General features: G+C 54.9%; 1 protein-coding gene across 1 annotated transcript in view; it reads right to left on the reverse strand.

Annotated features, from left to right (window-relative positions):
- Positions 1-15,681, reverse strand: part of MAN1C1 (mannosidase, alpha, class 1C, member 1) — a 138,753-nt gene continuing 123,072 nt past the window's right edge. The window contains exons 8-13 of the mRNA XM_005875264.2: positions 15,355-15,448; positions 10,590-10,705; positions 5,830-6,049; positions 3,021-3,193; positions 1,681-1,796; positions 1-756 (exon numbers count right to left, since the gene is read on the reverse strand). Of these exons, the coding sequence (XP_005875326.1) occupies positions 630-756; positions 1,681-1,796; positions 3,021-3,193; positions 5,830-6,049; positions 10,590-10,705; positions 15,355-15,448 (846 nt within the window). The 3' untranslated portion in view covers positions 1-629. The remainder of the gene's footprint in view (positions 757-1,680; positions 1,797-3,020; positions 3,194-5,829; positions 6,050-10,589; positions 10,706-15,354; positions 15,449-15,681) is intronic.

Raw genomic sequence — 15,681 nt, forward strand, 5'->3', positions numbered from 1 at the left:
TATTTCTTATTCAATAAACTCTTTTATTGTAAGTTTTTAGATTTCTCCATTACAATAATGAAAATAGCACTAGTATTCGCAACACTTAAACCCAAATCAAAGGGGAACCCCTCCTCAAATTATAAGGTAAATGACACGTAATTGAACGAATAGTAAATGTTGGGCAAGAGGCATTTAAAATATAGAAATAAGGTCAAGGTTTTTGTACGCGTACAAATACTTTAAGGTTTAGTTGATGAAGATGATTGTTTTTGAAAGCATGGGATTTTGAAAACTAACTTATAATTTGTGATAAAACACAACTGTAGAGAAAAGGCAAAATCAAGCAAAACCCAAAATACCCCCAATACGAAAGGAAGTGAACCAAATACACGGGGTCGGTATGCAAACCTCCAGTTCTTTGGCCCAGGAATGGCAACTGAGTGGGTTTCATAGAAATTCTCCATAGAAAGGAATGTCTGGGCCTGGTGTGACATCGCTGTCTCCGGGCCTGTCTCCTCACAGAGGAGAAGTGGCGTGTCCAGCACATCTGTCTGGAGTGGGGCCTGCGTTCCCAATCTCTTTGAGAACAGTCCCCAAACCTGAAAAGGCGAGGCGTCCCTGCGGCTCGGGGCGGCAGGGAGCTGGGGTCAGAGCTGGCCCCCAGCCCTGCCAGCGCTGTCCGAGTGGTTCACGGGCAGCGGGTGGGCCTCTGTGTTGAACACCCAGTCTTCCAGGGACAGCATGTCATCTTCAGAGAACAGAAGATAGAGGTACCTGTGCCAGGCAGGGAGGGGGCGAGACACAGCTATCAGTGCTCTGGGAACAGGGGCCCCGGGAAGGAACCTCAGGGGCCTCTGCAACAGGCCTGTGGCTACGGTGCAGGGTGGGCAAGATCCCAAATCCACTCAGAGGGCTGGACCCAGGGGAGATGCCGTGACGCTGAGAAGAGCACTGGGCTTGGGGCAGACAGCCCTGGTTTAATCCTGGCCCTGCCCCGGCCCTCACACCCAACAGCTTCATTCAGGTCCTTTGCCCCTGGCCTCTGTGGGAGTCCTGCCAGGACACTGTATGGCCTAGCTTCTCCTTGCTGTGCAGGGTGGCCTGAGCCCTGCACTGGCCCAGACTCCTGGGCTCTCCCCGATGTGCCCCTCAGGAGACTCTATAAAGTACATGTGAGGGCACTAAAATGAACGGAGTGGTGACTCCAGAACCCCAGCTTCCCAAGCCATGTGGGTTTTTATTAGAAGGAATGGACCATTCCAGTTCACCCTAAAGGCTCAAGGGCATTGCTCTGGGGAACGGCAAGGAGCCCAGGGGACAATGCAGCAACCCTGCAGAGGAAAGTCACCAGCATATCGACACCGTCACCCTTGTTATTTTGCAGAAGGAGCTTAGTTTTTGGACCTTAAGGAGCCTGAGGAGACAGGTTACAGAACTGAACTTGTCCCACAGCTAATACTTCAGCTATACTAGTGGGTAGAGTCCAACCCAGTCTCACTCTCTGAGTAGAAACTGGCCTGGCCCAAGGCTTACCCATGGGGGGCGGGGGTCTCACACTATGCCAAGCCCCCACCCCTTGGGCCACCTTCCTGTGACTACAGACCCTGACTCTGGGGAAGGGACAGACTGCTGACCGCCCGCCTCCCTAGGAAAGCTGCGTTGTCTGCTGGAAAGAACAGTGACCAAGCCCCGACTCACTTTAGCGTCTCCGCTAGGAAGAAGGTCTGCTGCTTGTTGTCGTGGTTGGGGATGCTGCTGTACACGTCTTGGATCCCGGCGAAACCGGCTTCTGTCCGACAGTATTTCTCCAAGGCCTGGGTATGGCGAGAGGAGAGGACCCCACCAAGCTCTCAATAGGCAGGCCCCTGACCCCTCGACGGGGGACCCCTGGCGTTTGTGGAAGCAGAAGGCCGAGCTATTCTCAAGGTTCAGCGCCTGCCGCCAGGCTGGGCGGCCTGCCGCTCAGTCCCAACGGGAGAGCTGTGCCCGGGCTCTCCACCTGGTGTGAGCCGAGAGGAGGCTTCTCTCTGCCTCTCATGGAATAGACTGATGTCAGACTTGCCCAGTGGGGACAGAGGAAGGCGCTGGTGGTGTTCGTGGCTGGGCTGTGGGACTGTCATCCCAGGATTCTCCATGAAGATATGGTCCCTGGGCTGCAGGTGGGCAAGCCATGGGCTCTCTGTCTTTTGCATGGAAATGCATTTCTCACCCACTGAGGGTTTGCAGATGGGGCCCAGGAGCACAAACACTTGGCCTTCAGAGGCCAAGAACGAGGCCTTTAGGGAAGCAAGAGACTGACCAGCAAGCCATGACAATGATCCTGAGCAGGCCTGTGCCCACCTGAGTATGACACTCAGGGTGTGGCTCTCCCAGGACAGTACCTGCCTCTGAGAGCAGTGGGTGGGGAAGGAGGAGAGGACAGAGAAGGCTCAGCATCCATCAAGGAACCTTCCAGAGTCCCCACACCTACCTTTGACACTTGCCCTAAAGTGGGCATGAGATTTCCCACTAGGTAGCTGGGGACAAGAGGAGAGACAGGTGGGGTGAGTGGGTGGGTGAGCAGAGCCCAGAGAGGGCGGGGGTGGCAAGGGGCTGGGCTGGCTCTGGGGAGAGGAGGGAGGGGAGCTGCTGGCCTAGCAGCTGTTCCTGTTTGAGAGGCGACATCTGAGGCATTGGTCCAGGTTTCAGGGTCAGAGGGCAGCGACCGCATGTGCTCTGGCCCCCTTGGCTGCTGCCCTGCCTTTGCCCCTCTACGTTTGTTGGCACCGGGGCCAGAGCCTCAAGGCTACAGGCCTCAGAACCCTCTTCAAGTTCCTGGCTTGACTGTGCCCAGCTGGGGACTCCTGGCTCTGTGACCATAACCTTGACCCTTGATTTCTGAACTTCAGCCAGATGCCAACCTGGCTTGACCTTCCTCTCAGCGCCTGAGCCACGGGGTTTTGGACTCTGACTGTGACTTCTCAAGGGCACCTGCCACCCATTTAAGCCTCCCCACCCTCCTTCCCCCAGCCCAGCCCAGCCCAGCCCAGCCCACTCACCATCACCACTTCCCAGCCCCACTCCCGGTAGATGGGGTTGTGGGTCTGTCGCCATAAGTACATGTAGCTCTCCACCACCTCGGGTCTCAGGATGTAGTAGCTCTCACTCAGCTGCGTGGCCACCGCCTCTTTGCCGGAGTTAAACCAGAAGGCCTCGGGCCCCAGTTTGGTATCTGTGGAGTGACCAACCAGAGGGCCTGGGTCAGACCACTCACCTGCTGCCCAGGATAGATCCGGGGGTGATGGTTGGCGATGGAGGGTGTGGGTGGGCCTGCCTGGATTGCCTGAGCCTGGCAGATATACAACTTCCCTCTTGGCCCAGACTGGCCAAAGCAAGACCCTTGAGGCCTCAAAATTTTGCAATTTTAGAATGTGAGAATCCAGATGAACTACCCAGCAGTCTGGGGAGACAAAGGTTGGGGTGGTGTTCCCTCACTGTGTGTTTTGAGATATAAGCCCTGCAAGATGTTAATCAGAGTTCAGCCAAGACAGGCTTCCAGGTTTCAACACATTTGGAGAGAAGTGGGTTAAAAAGTAAAACAGTCTAACTCCTGCAGGACTTACCAGATCCTTTCACGTGCTAATATGCAATGAAGCTTCTCCACAGACCGTAGGAAGCTGCTTTTAGCTCCTCTCAGAACCAGCCTTCTGGTTTGACAGTTTGGGAGACACTCCTGCAGGACTTAGCAGATCCTTTCACGTGCTAACATGCAATGAAGCTTCTCCACAGACAGCAGGAAGCTGCTTTTAGCTCTCAGAACCAGCCTTCTGGTTTGACAGTTTGGGAGACTGTTGACATGGAGAGGAGGGAAAAACTGCCCAGAACAAGCACACTCATCCTCGGGCAGAGGGAGCCGACTGAGTCCGGCTGGTGAGGTCTGCTTTGCTGCTGTCACTGTTTTGTTAGTTTGTGGACAATTTACTGCCGTTCCTGTTTTGTGGATGACCACAATTATATAACCACTACCACAGCCACCATTTGTGATGTCAAAGGCTGTGCTGGGTGCTTTACTATACATTACTTCAGTCCTTAAAGGAATGTGTTCTTGGTGAGGGAGGTGTTATTATCCCTCTACCATGCATGTGGGAACTGAGGATCAGAGAGGCTAAGTAACCTGTCCAGGGGAACACAGCGCGCTGTGGCTGTGCGGGATGTTACCCGGGATTTGTCTGATGCCCCCTCCCTACGCTGTGTCCTCTCTCTTTCCTTTCTGAGTCTGACTCTCCAGGCCTCAAGTTTAGGGTATGTGGGTTGGGTCTTCCTCCCTTTAATGCCTGCATGTCCTGTCCAGGTTGGCCGAGGGCCTGGTTCTGGTTCTACTGTGAGCCCTTCCTCCTCCCACCATGGTTCAGGACCTAGAGGCCCTGAGTTGTTTTTCCTCAAAACACGAGCTTTGCAGGATGTCCTACTCTTCCGTGGAGGGCTTCCTGGGAGAGGAATTAGCCAGACCCAGGCCCTTCCAATCCTCTCAGATGGTGCAGACACTCCTACCATCAGAAAACAGTCGTCTTGCCAAGCTGCTAATGGGGTGAGGGCGAGAGCACCTCTTGCAGCCGCCGCGGACAAGCCAGGCTGGCTGGAACAATATGCTCTATTACGCGGACCGTCTTTTATGGTCGGGGCTGATTGTCCCAGACAAATAGCAAGCTTTTTATTATTCCTGAGATTTCCTATTTGTTTATGGTGCTGACAGAGAGAGCTCTTTGAGGGGACTTGGAGACCAGTTTTAGGACCCGTTGTGAATTGCTGGTTTTCTGAACAGCTCAGTCAGGACTCAGCTGCTGCGGTCACAGACACATCTCGGTGGACCTAACAAACCCTCCCATGCTGCTGGCTGAGGGCGCTGGCAACGTGCTTTCTGGGATCAGGGAGAGACCCATCCTGGTGACCTGTGTTACTGTTCACATTGAACGGATGAGAAAACGGAGGCCACCAGCTGGTGAGTGGCCGAGTGGCACCTGAACCAGGAATTTTTTACTGCAAATCTTGGGTCATCTGCTCCAGCCAAGACTGGGGTTAAACTCAGAGTAGTGGGCACCTCCTGAGGCCCTGGGGGGCTGGGGATTGCTCTGAGGGCCGCTGTTCAGAGGGAGCACACAGCGGGGAGCTGAGCATCAGGAGACCTGGGTTCTGGCCCGGCTTAGCCACTCACAGCGGTGTGACTTCGGCTCTGGACTGACTCAGTTTCCCCACGTGTAAAATGGAAGTCAGGTTCATGTTCTCTAACGTGACTGCTGACTCTGGCATTTGACCATTCTGCATGAGTGCTGAGCGGATGGTCAAGAAGCGCTCAAGCTTGGATCAAAGAGGGTGATGAAAGGTGGTGCCAGGAGGTGCCCAGCCCCACTAAATGGAGGGGCTTTGAGGAGGAAAAGCAGAGGAGCTGGAGGGTAGGGGGTCAGGGAGAAGGAATTCTATAGGCTCGGGAGGCCAATGTTTCTGCCTCAGGGTCCGGAGGACCCTCTGCTCTGTGCCCCACCCATGGGGCCGCGTCATGTGATCTGTGGCCACATCATCCCTGAGCCTCAGTGTCCTCATCTGTGTTGTGAGGTTCAGCAATGACGTATGAAGTGCTGAACAATACCTGGCACACACAAAGGGCTTAATACGTCACCCTATTTCCCCTTTAATTTAGTTACAACCTCAGTGCACAGACAGCGCGTCCCTTGTTCAAATTCTGCCTAACTGCAGAGGGCGAGACGTCCCTAAGACCACGGTTCCCTGCACTCCCCCACTCTGCCGGACTCCCAGCTCTTCCTGGTGTCTGGCCTCGGTGTGTCCTGCCGGCCCGTCCCCGGGCAGGGTTACCTGAGCGGTCGTACGACTCGTGGCACGTCTTCGTGATCTGGGCTGCGAGCTCGCGGTAGTGGGCCCTCTTGTCCTCGTCGGCATCCTCGGCGCCCAGGGCGATCATGCCCCCGGAGAAGCAGGCCAGGTGCCCCATCTTGTGGTCCAGGTTCCCCCCGCGCCACTCGGCAATGTAGGTCAGCCCCCCGGGAGACACATTCACCAAGTGGGTCTCGATTGCCTGGGAGCGAGGTGGGAAGTGGGCAGGGAGAGGGGTGTGGGAGGCACAGGGAAGGAGCGGAGAGGACAGAAAGTGAGTATTTTGGAGACAGCAGCAAATGCAGCTCTACTGAGCCCTCTGTCCCAGGCCAAGGGGGCCCACTGACCTCAGCCGGCTGCTGGCCCACTGGGGCCCGTGGGAGTTCTGCCGCTCGCCCAGCTAAGGCCTGGGGCCTGCTGGGGGCTTAGACATAAGGTAGCTCCCCAGGGTGAGTCTCACACAGACTTGAAAATCTACGTACAAAAAATCTCAAAAAATCTTTAAGAATTATTACAGGGAGAGATTAGGGAATCTTAACCTGTAGATGGGCTTCAGGGTGTCACAAATGCCCCTAAAATTGTACACGACACTTGTGTGTATGTCCATTTTCTTTTTCTTAAAAATGGGGTTTTTATTGATTTTAGAGAGAGAAGAAAGGAGAGGGAGGGAGAGAGAGAGAAACATCGATGTGAGAGGAAAACATCCATCAGCTGCCTCCTGCATGCCCCCTACTGGGGATCGAGTCCGAAACCCAGGCATGTGCCCTGGCTGGGAACTGAGTTGTGACCTTTTGGTGCATAGGATGACACTGAACCTACTGAGCCACACCGGCCAGGGCTGTATGTGCATTTTCATGGGACAAGGGCCCATATATTTCATCAGATTCTAAAACAGACAAAACAAAACAAAAACCAGAGAAAATTGAGAGGTGCTCTCTACAGCCCCTCATTACACGCCTTCCCATTTAATGCCCAGGACAAGCCAGGTACGTAGTCTGCAGTGCTCTCCACAAGAGGCCGAGTGCCTTGTCCCCGGTCATGCAGTCAGACCAGGACTGGGACAAGGACCCCCAGATCCCAAGACTCCTCGGGTTCAAACCCCGTCTCTACCAGTTTGGAGCTGTGTGACTTTGGGCGGGTTCTATGTTCTCTCCATGCTGTAACTTCCTTGCGTATAAAATGCAGGTAAGAACATGAGCCACTTCATAGGGTCATGAGGGCTACATGAGATGTGTTGTAAGCTCAGCCTATTTCCCAGCACAGGAGAGTCCTCCATCAACGTTGGCCTTCACAATTCCTCTCCAGCCGGCCCCCTGCCCGCCCTCCTCTGCCCCACTGGCCTCTTCACTCATGCCCCCCAGCCCCGATGAGTATTTTGTGAGCACCTCCTCAGTGCCAGGCTGTGTAGGTGCAGGGGATACAGCCCCTGAAGATGGGCCTGGACCCTGCCTTAGGGAGCTCACCCGTGAGCACAGTGACTTCCCCCCAAATCAATACACACCAATATCACCATTTGTGACCAGCATTTTGAATGAAACAAATTGAGGGGACAGGCCAGGGAAATGTGGGAGGGGTCCTGCTTTGCAGTGAGGTCAGAGGTCTCTGCCACGGGGATGTGCGTGAAGCAGATGAGGGTTCCTGCCTCAGGCTTTGCCCGCTGCTCCCGTCCCACTGCTAACTCCAGCCCGGCCTGGGGCCTCTTCGGGGTGCGTCCTTGGAGAGGACAGCCTAGCCCACACCACTGCTGCCATGTTCTGCTACTATCCCACTATCTCCCTACGTGGTGCTATCCCCATTTTGTGTACACATGTTCATGTATGTTTCTGTGGAACGTGTCTCTCCCAGGACTCTGATTGCCGTGTGACAGCAGAAGCCACCACCAGCAACCTCCAGCCAGGGCCTGGCACACAGAAGGTGCTCAAACCCAATGTGCTCCTTCTCTGTAAGGTCTGGGCTGGTGGGTTGGCTGCAGGACCCTCCCTGAGCACCAGAGGGGGAAGCGATGTTGATGGCCAGGCCAGGGCACCTGCTCACGCGGGGAGGAGGCGTGGACAGCTGGCCACGGCTGGGCAGAGCTGTGTCCAGGCAGCTGCTCTGCATCCCTGAGCGTGCAGGTGCAGGGGCGGGATGGCAGGCCCAGTCCAGGTGCAGAAACATGGTTCAGTTACCCATTGTTAATGCTTGGGAGAGAACACAGACATGAGTTGGAGGGGATCCCAGAAAGTCTCACACTGCAGCCGAAAATCTTCATCTTCAAGACAGTCTCCCATAGGTTATTTCTATTTGGGATTAACCTCAAGCTAAGTAACTTTGGTAAAGAGGAAATGATAATGCAGTTTCTCTTTGAAGAGACAACTGAGATAGCAGATGCAAAGATAAAAATAACAACACAAAAAAACCAAGGCTTCTCAAACTCCGAGAGAAACAAGACAGCACAGGCATCATGGACTGGTCAGGAGGCTTAAATCCTGGCAAGAGACCCAGCAAAGAGCGGACTGAGAGGCAGGCCTGGCCTGAACCCCAGCTCTGCATTCTGGGTGTTGGGCGACTCTGGGCAACTTATTTCACTTTTCTGAAGATTCCCTTTCTTCATCTGTAAAATGAGACTAACTTCTGGGCTGGCTGGGAGGCTATTCAGAGGTTCTGGCTTCCTTAGCCTCCTGGATGGGACCCTACCCCACCTGTGCCCGCCCGAGAGGGACTTTGGCAAGCCAGGCTCCTCTGTGAGTTGGCAGTTGTAAGTAGAGGCAGGAGCACTGCACCTCAAGGCAGTCGGACCCTGTTTGCACCCTGGCTCTGACACTTGTGTGATTGTGAGCCTTTCTGAGCCTCCGTTTCATCACCTGTAAGATGGGGGCTAAGGCACTAAATGTACTTCCCAGAGAAGGCCAGAATGACCTTTAGTGCCTAGTCCCTGTCCTTCTTGTCCTTTCTCCCATGACCTTCAGGGGTTGCCCAGTCAGCCTGTCTGAAGCCCCCATGCCCACCGCACGAGATATTGGTCTATCCTGCACACTGACACTGCCCCCAGCCCCCAGCCCAGCAGCTTTTCTAGGCTGTTGCTTGGGTCCCACCCAGAGGTTCTCATGTAACCTTGTTGAGGTGCAGATGGGCCATTGGGATAAACATTTTTTTAAACCGATTTTTAGAGAGGGAGGAAGTGAGGGAAAGAGAGTGAAACATAGACGTGGGAGAAATACATTGATCAGTTGCCTCTTGCATGTGACCTGATGGGGGGATCAAACCTGAAACCTAGGTATGTGCCCTGACTCAGAATCGAACCCTGGACCTTCTGGTGCATGGGATGACACCCAACCAACTGAGCCACACTGGCCAGGGCTGACCATCAGATTTTTAACGTGTGACTTTAAAAAAAATATTTTTTAAATGGACTTTTCAGAGAGAGAAAGAGAAACAGCAATCAGCTGCCTCCTGCACGCCCTACTGGGGATCAAGCCGGCAATTGGGGCATGTGCTCTGACCTGGAATCAAACCAGCAACCCTTTGGGGCACAGGTTGAAGCCCCAGCCAACTGAGCCACACCAGCCAGGGCTGACCATCAGGATTTTTAACAGGCCAACAAGGTTGACAACCACCAGAACGCTCTTCAAAGCCCCCAACTTGGCACAGGCCCAGCCCTTACCAGGGTCGGAGACACTGCAGGGGAAGATCAAATACAGGAGCAAAGCCAGTTGTCTCCTATTCAATCAAGTGTTTCCATAAAGCTCCCAGTTTGCTTAAATAATTCGTGGCCATTTCTTCCCGGAAGCCTCAACTACTGTGCGCCTGAGGGCAGGGAACTAGGCTGCTCGTTAACTGCATGTGGGTGGCAGGAAGGGCAGCACCTGGCACCCAGCTGAACCAGATCTGACAGGAAACACTGGCTGTGGGCTGGGCTCAGCCATAGAAGCTGTGTGGATGGGGCTGAGCCAGGCTGAGCTGGGACTGGAGTCCCAGGAGCTGCTTCATGACTGAGTCTTGGTGCCTGGGCACTGGGCAGGGAAACTCATTAGTGAGGCCGTAGCTTAGAGTCCACAGCCCTGCAGGCCTGTTTCAATGTGCTTCCTTTAAGCACTGCCATTGCTGCCTAGATTCATGTGATCGGAGGGCAGTGAGAGATCATCCATCCACCCACCCATATTCCCCTACCCATCCACCGTCCATCCTTCCACCATCTATCCAGAGCCAGGAGACCTCGCTCTGGCTTCAGCTCTGCCAGTGCCGTGCTGTGAGGCTTTGAGTAAGTGCTTCCCTTCTCTGGGCCTTGGTTTCCATCCACATAAAGAGAAGGGACAGAGCTGGATGCTCCACTGACAGAGGCCCCTCCCACTTGGATGTACTAGCTGTCACCTCTGGCTTGGCAGGAAGGTGGCTGAGGGTCTTGTTTTGCCGCCTCCTGCCTGGGGGCTGCCAGCCACCGCCTGGCTGCGTTTTGGGCTCCGGCACATCAGCTGAAGCACAGACACCGAGGTTTCTGAATCAGACTGCCTGCCGCTTCCCGGGAGGCCTCAGACAAATGAGCGCCCCTCCTCGAGCCTGGGTTTCTATCTGAAACAAGGATGCTAACATGGCCCTAATTTCAAGGCGTTGAGAAGAGTTATGAGACAGGTGTGCAGTGACCGATGGGGCAGGAGCTGTCTGTGGTTCCCCTGGCCAGCGCACTGTGGGGGAGGGACAGACAAGGCCCTGGCACCGGGCCTGTGTGAGCCGGGGGGCGAAGGACCGTGAAGGTGCTGTCTTACCGTCAAGGCTTCGTAGTACATGTCTTTAGCCTCCGTGTCTGTCTTGGCTGACATCAACCAGGATTTGATCAAATATTCATAAAAACTGTCCCCGAGTCCTCCAACCGAGACGTGGTCTGTGAGGGGAAAGCAGACAGAACATTATCTCCACCGCCGAGGCGCGGCAGGACCAGTGGAGCGCACATCTTGCCCACTGGGCTCGTGGCCTGCGGGCGGAGCGTGCGGGTGGAGCAGCATTTAATCAGCAGCCCCCCAGCCCGGAACAGCGGCTGAGAGAAAGACACAGCCTGCGACGCGGGGAGCCAGGCCTTCTCCAGCGCAATGGCCCTGCACACAGGTGCAGGGGCTCAGCCAGGGCTATACATCATGTCGCTCTAGCAGGCCGAGGACGGCAGGGCCTCTGGTTATTAACTGGAAATGAGCTGCATTTCTTTAAAAAGATAATCTGGTGGCAGGGAGTGGAGATTTTTATTACCTGGTGACAAACATGGTAATTAATGCCGGGAAGGTTCCTAAAAGGCCATGAAGAGGAGGAAGGAGAGGCTTGATTTAGGCGGTCAGGGTACAGAGCCTTTCTGGAAAAACTGAGTTTAAATTTAGCGAATTGGGATGAATGGAGTTCAAAGGAGCAGGGGGAGGACAAATGAGATTTGAGGACGCCCCTCTCTGCCTGGTGGCATCGCCCGAAGTCCCCACGGAGTAGGACCTCCAGGCTGTGGTTGAATGAGGAGGCATCTCCACCCAGGGCTGTCCTGGGAGAAAAACGGGGTGACCAAGGAACCACAGAAGCAAGACATGGACAGAAAACACTCACATGCTTTAAAAAGTAACAACGGGGACACATAAAGGCATTTAATGACATAATGCAGAGCAAACGTCACTTCCCTGTTAGGATTCACTTAAGCAGAGAGAGGGGATGGGGGATGGATTAAGGTAGGGTGGGTGGAATGGGAAGAATATTTTCAGCTCCTTTGCAGAAACGGTAAAAAGAGTAAGAAATAGAGAATACACTGACAGCTACCAGGTCGATGATGGGCGAGGGGTTTTGTTGTATTATTATTATTATTTTTAAAATATATTTTATTGATTGTGGGCTAGGAATGGAACAAACACTTGCAAAAACTGGAACCAACCAGGTAAAGCCTAAGCCTTGAGGAGTGGATTATTTATAACATCTTCCCCAGAACCTTGCAAGGTGAGCACTATCAACCCCATTTACCGGATGGGAAAAAGGAGAGCGAGCCTAACCCGCTCACCCGAGGCCACCAAGCTGGCAGAGCTCTCACTCTGCAGCTTCACACAGTCAACCAGAGGACGAAACCAAAGAGGCACAGAGAAGGACAGTGCACAGAGAAGGACCAGAGGGTGACGGCAGCCGGGCCGGGGAAAGGGGCTGAGAGGAGGCCCCCACAGTAAACCAGCCTTCGGCCCCTACACAAACAAATCCTGACCAGCGAGGTTTCAGGAACGGAACAAACACTTGCAAAAATTGGAACCAACCAGGTAAAGCCTAAGCCTTGAGGAGTGGGAGGGGGTGGGTGTGGGCTGGACTTTGCCAGTGAAGAGGGAAGAGAGAACCAGCACAGCACACCCCTCACCCCCTATTCCTAGGTGGAGGGCACACAAAGGGCAGGGCGGGGGGTGCCAGGCCCAGCATGTCGATGGCGTGTCCATGTTGGAGTAGGAGGTCTGTGTGGAGCAGGGATGGGGGGAAGGCTGTAAGCAAACTGAGTCAGCCTCTGCCTCGAGCCGCTGAAGCTCACAGCCCACAGAAGGAGCCCTGGCTCACAGGTGGCAGCCAGGGCACTGCCATCTCCACACTCATCTCCTGGCCCTGCCTCCCCTCACTGTTTCTCCACCACCCCACCTCCGGCCCCCAGCCTTCCCTGCTATTTCTCACCTTGTAAGGCTAGGCTTCCTCACTGGGCACCTCAGCTTCCTCCCCTCAGAAAGGCCTCCCCAGTGCTCTCATGACCCCTCCCCTCCCTCCCTGCAGGGTGACCATGAGGGAGAGTGAGACACACACACACACACACACACACACGGCCTGGCCTGGCAGAGCACCCAGTGGGGGCTATCCCCCGGTTGCTGGGGGCGTGCCTGATGCTGTTGTCAGAACCTGTTTGGGGTCTGCCTCCCGGACTAGGCTGTGGGCTCTTTGTGGAGAGGGACTGCGTAGGATTCACATTTTAGGTTCAGGACCTTTACTGCACACAGCAGCCGCCCTGAATGAATGAAAGGAAGGTAGGTTTGAGCTGTGCTGGAAAGGGCCTCAGATGCCAAGCCAAAGAGTTTGGATTTCATCACAGGTGTGTCGTGGAGCAGGCTTCACCTGGCCGGTGTGTGCAGGAGAGGGGAGCCGGGTGGCCAGGACTCCACAGGCGACCGAGACCGGACACCCACGTGGGGCGGTGTGGATAGTCTCTCAGGGGACCTTGACTGAAGTGGACAGTTCTCACTTGGAGGTCCCACTGCTTTCTAGCTGCCGTGTGTGTGTGTGTGTGTGTGTGTGGTGTCGTCTCGGTGCTGGGTGATGTACTGGGAGAAGCCTAGGCCTGGGTGGGAATCAGAGGCCGGATCTGCTATTAGCTCCAGGCAAGCCATTTCCCCTGCCAGTCCTCAGTCTTCTCAAGTAAAATGCTTTTAAAGGGGAGCCCGAGTTGGTGTAGACAGGCCTTAGAGCAGAGGTGGGTTCTGCTGCTTCCTAACCATGTCAACATCTCATCACACTGGGCAGCAAGAAGCAGCACCCAACAAGCCGGGAAACCTGCTGGCAGAAGACAGCACACACTGGGGAGGCCGCCAGGCTCACGCTCCCTTTTGGAAGAATCTAGACCTGCCACTGCCTTCCCACCGAGGAGAGAGTGGGATTCAGGCAGTGGACAAGGAGGCCGAGCCCTCCAGGGCTGGCAGCTCTCTGAGCTCTCATCCGTGATGGGTGCCAGCAGGAGCCTGGTGGCTTCTCCGGCTGAGATCCTAGCAGCCAGAGGTCTTGGTCTCCCCTGTTTCCCTGAAGCTCAGCTTCAAGCAGGAGTGGGGAGCTGCCAAGAGCACCCCAGTTCCTCCTTTGCCTCTCTAAGCTACAATTTCTACAGTTGCAAATCGGCTAAACAGAGGATTCAACAAGAAAAAAGAATGTGAACACACTTAGCTTATGCAAGTGGGGAATGTTATCATCTGGAAAAATACACAATCATAAAAAAAACACCCTGATGAAAACCTGAGATGACCCCAGGCGCCAGAGCCTGGGAAGGAGGAAGCAGGCGCCCAGATGTAAGCCCCTCTGCTCTTTGGCAGGCTGTGGATTCATATTTTATTAATATGAAACAAATTTTCACACGTGACCGACTTGGCCCAGCCCTGTGACCCCTGGCGCAGCCTGAAAAGAAAATTATGCTTCTCAGTGGGGGCTCCCCGGTAATTTGCCAAGGTGGCTGTCAGCTGGAAGCCACACCCTCTCCTTTTGTGGGTTTTGCTGCGTCGTCCTGGAGCAGCGGAGGCCAGCAGCCGGGCAGTTTATCTCTTTGTCCAGTCAGGCCTTGCAATTAAAAGCAGTAACAGTTACTGAACGGTCTCTTCCTGTGGCCATAATCTTAATTCAACCCTTCGTTTTCTCCTGCACTTTTGGATTTCATAGAATGTTTGGTTAAAAATACTGTGCGTTTCTAGAAGTGGTTTTCGCAGGAGGCCACTTGGGAGTGAGGTCATCACCAGGGAAACGTCCTGGGTCCAACTTCCTGGGCCTCGAGACCTGCGATCAGGGAGGCTGGGGCTGGAAGGACAGGCCCTGCCTGCACACTGTTACTCATGGGCCCGTCTCCAGCAGATGAACTGAAATCTGTTTCCTGCAGCTTTTGGCCATTACTCCAACCCCCTCCACAGCACACAAAGAACATATCTCCAGTTCTTCTCCCATTTTGCAGGAGAGGAAACCAAGGCTCAAAGAGATAAAATGAACCCCCCTCATTCCCAGCCATGCAGTAATCAGACCCATGTCTCCTTTGACGCCAGCCCTGGCTGATACCATAACAGCTGGGGCTAGAGGGGGTGGGAGAGGGAGAGGAGCCCTTGTTTGGGCAGAGGCAGTGAGGTGTGGGCTCTGGGGAGGCCCTTGAGCAGGGCCCATGGAACCTGCTGCCACCAGTTGGTGCGATGACCACAAGACACGACCGGGGCCTTGGTCAGGAGGGCAAGGTGGAGCAGGGATTCTCAGCAGGGGCAGTGCCAGGGGCCTGGAGACTTTTCAACACTCTCGCCTGAGTGTCCCCCCAAGACCCATTTTGTTTCAGCAGGTGAAGCTGGGGGCTGTGAACGAGGCTCCACAGGTGACCAGGTGACCAACATCTCTGGCTGAGAAGCCTCTGCACGGAGAACAGCAGGAAGCCCTGGGACCTGTTCTGGCACGTGTAGGACACTGCAGTGGAATCGTGGTTTCTATATCGCTGTATTAGGTAGGTTCTGCTTAAGTTTTAAATCTAAAATCAAAGGGGCTAAGCAATGCCGGAAGGGTGAGGGATGATGGAGGCATCAGCGGGCACAGAGATGGAGGGTGTAGCCCTGATGGAGGCTGGAGACAGCTGGTGTGAGGGGGACGCGCAGGGCATCACCACAGCAATGACAACCATAGTGAAAGCTCCCCCAGCTACCTGGTGGGCGGGGCACCCAAGAGCACTGAGCGAGTGACTCTGGCCTGTGCCCTGCAGGGGCCTCGCCGGGAAGCTGGCCAGGAACCCGCTAAGGACGGGGGCCGTGTCTCTGTACTCACGTTGTATCCAGTTCCCACTCACTGGACTGATGAAGTTGGGGTAGAGGCCGAATGGCTTGTCGATCTTCCTGAGGAACTTGCGGATGTGCCTGACCTGCCGGGAAATGGACACCAGGCACACCTTCACTTTTCCGAAGAAGCCAGCCCCTCCCAGCTCGCCAAGGACCAGGCAGCTGGTTCAGACCTCGAGGAGGCAGGAAGGGGGAGCTGTCAAGCCAACAGTAGGCTCCAACCAGAGCTGGGGGGATGGCCTTAACCTGTGCCCTTGTGCGGGCGCTGCAGGAGTGCCACAGGGGCCTGGCTCACCATGTCTGCACTGACCACTCT

The sequence above is a fragment of the Myotis brandtii genome, unplaced genomic scaffold, assembly GCF_000412655.1.
Source record: "Myotis brandtii unplaced genomic scaffold, ASM41265v1 scaffold456, whole genome shotgun sequence".
Lineage (NCBI taxonomy): Eukaryota > Metazoa > Chordata > Mammalia > Chiroptera > Vespertilionidae > Myotis > Myotis brandtii.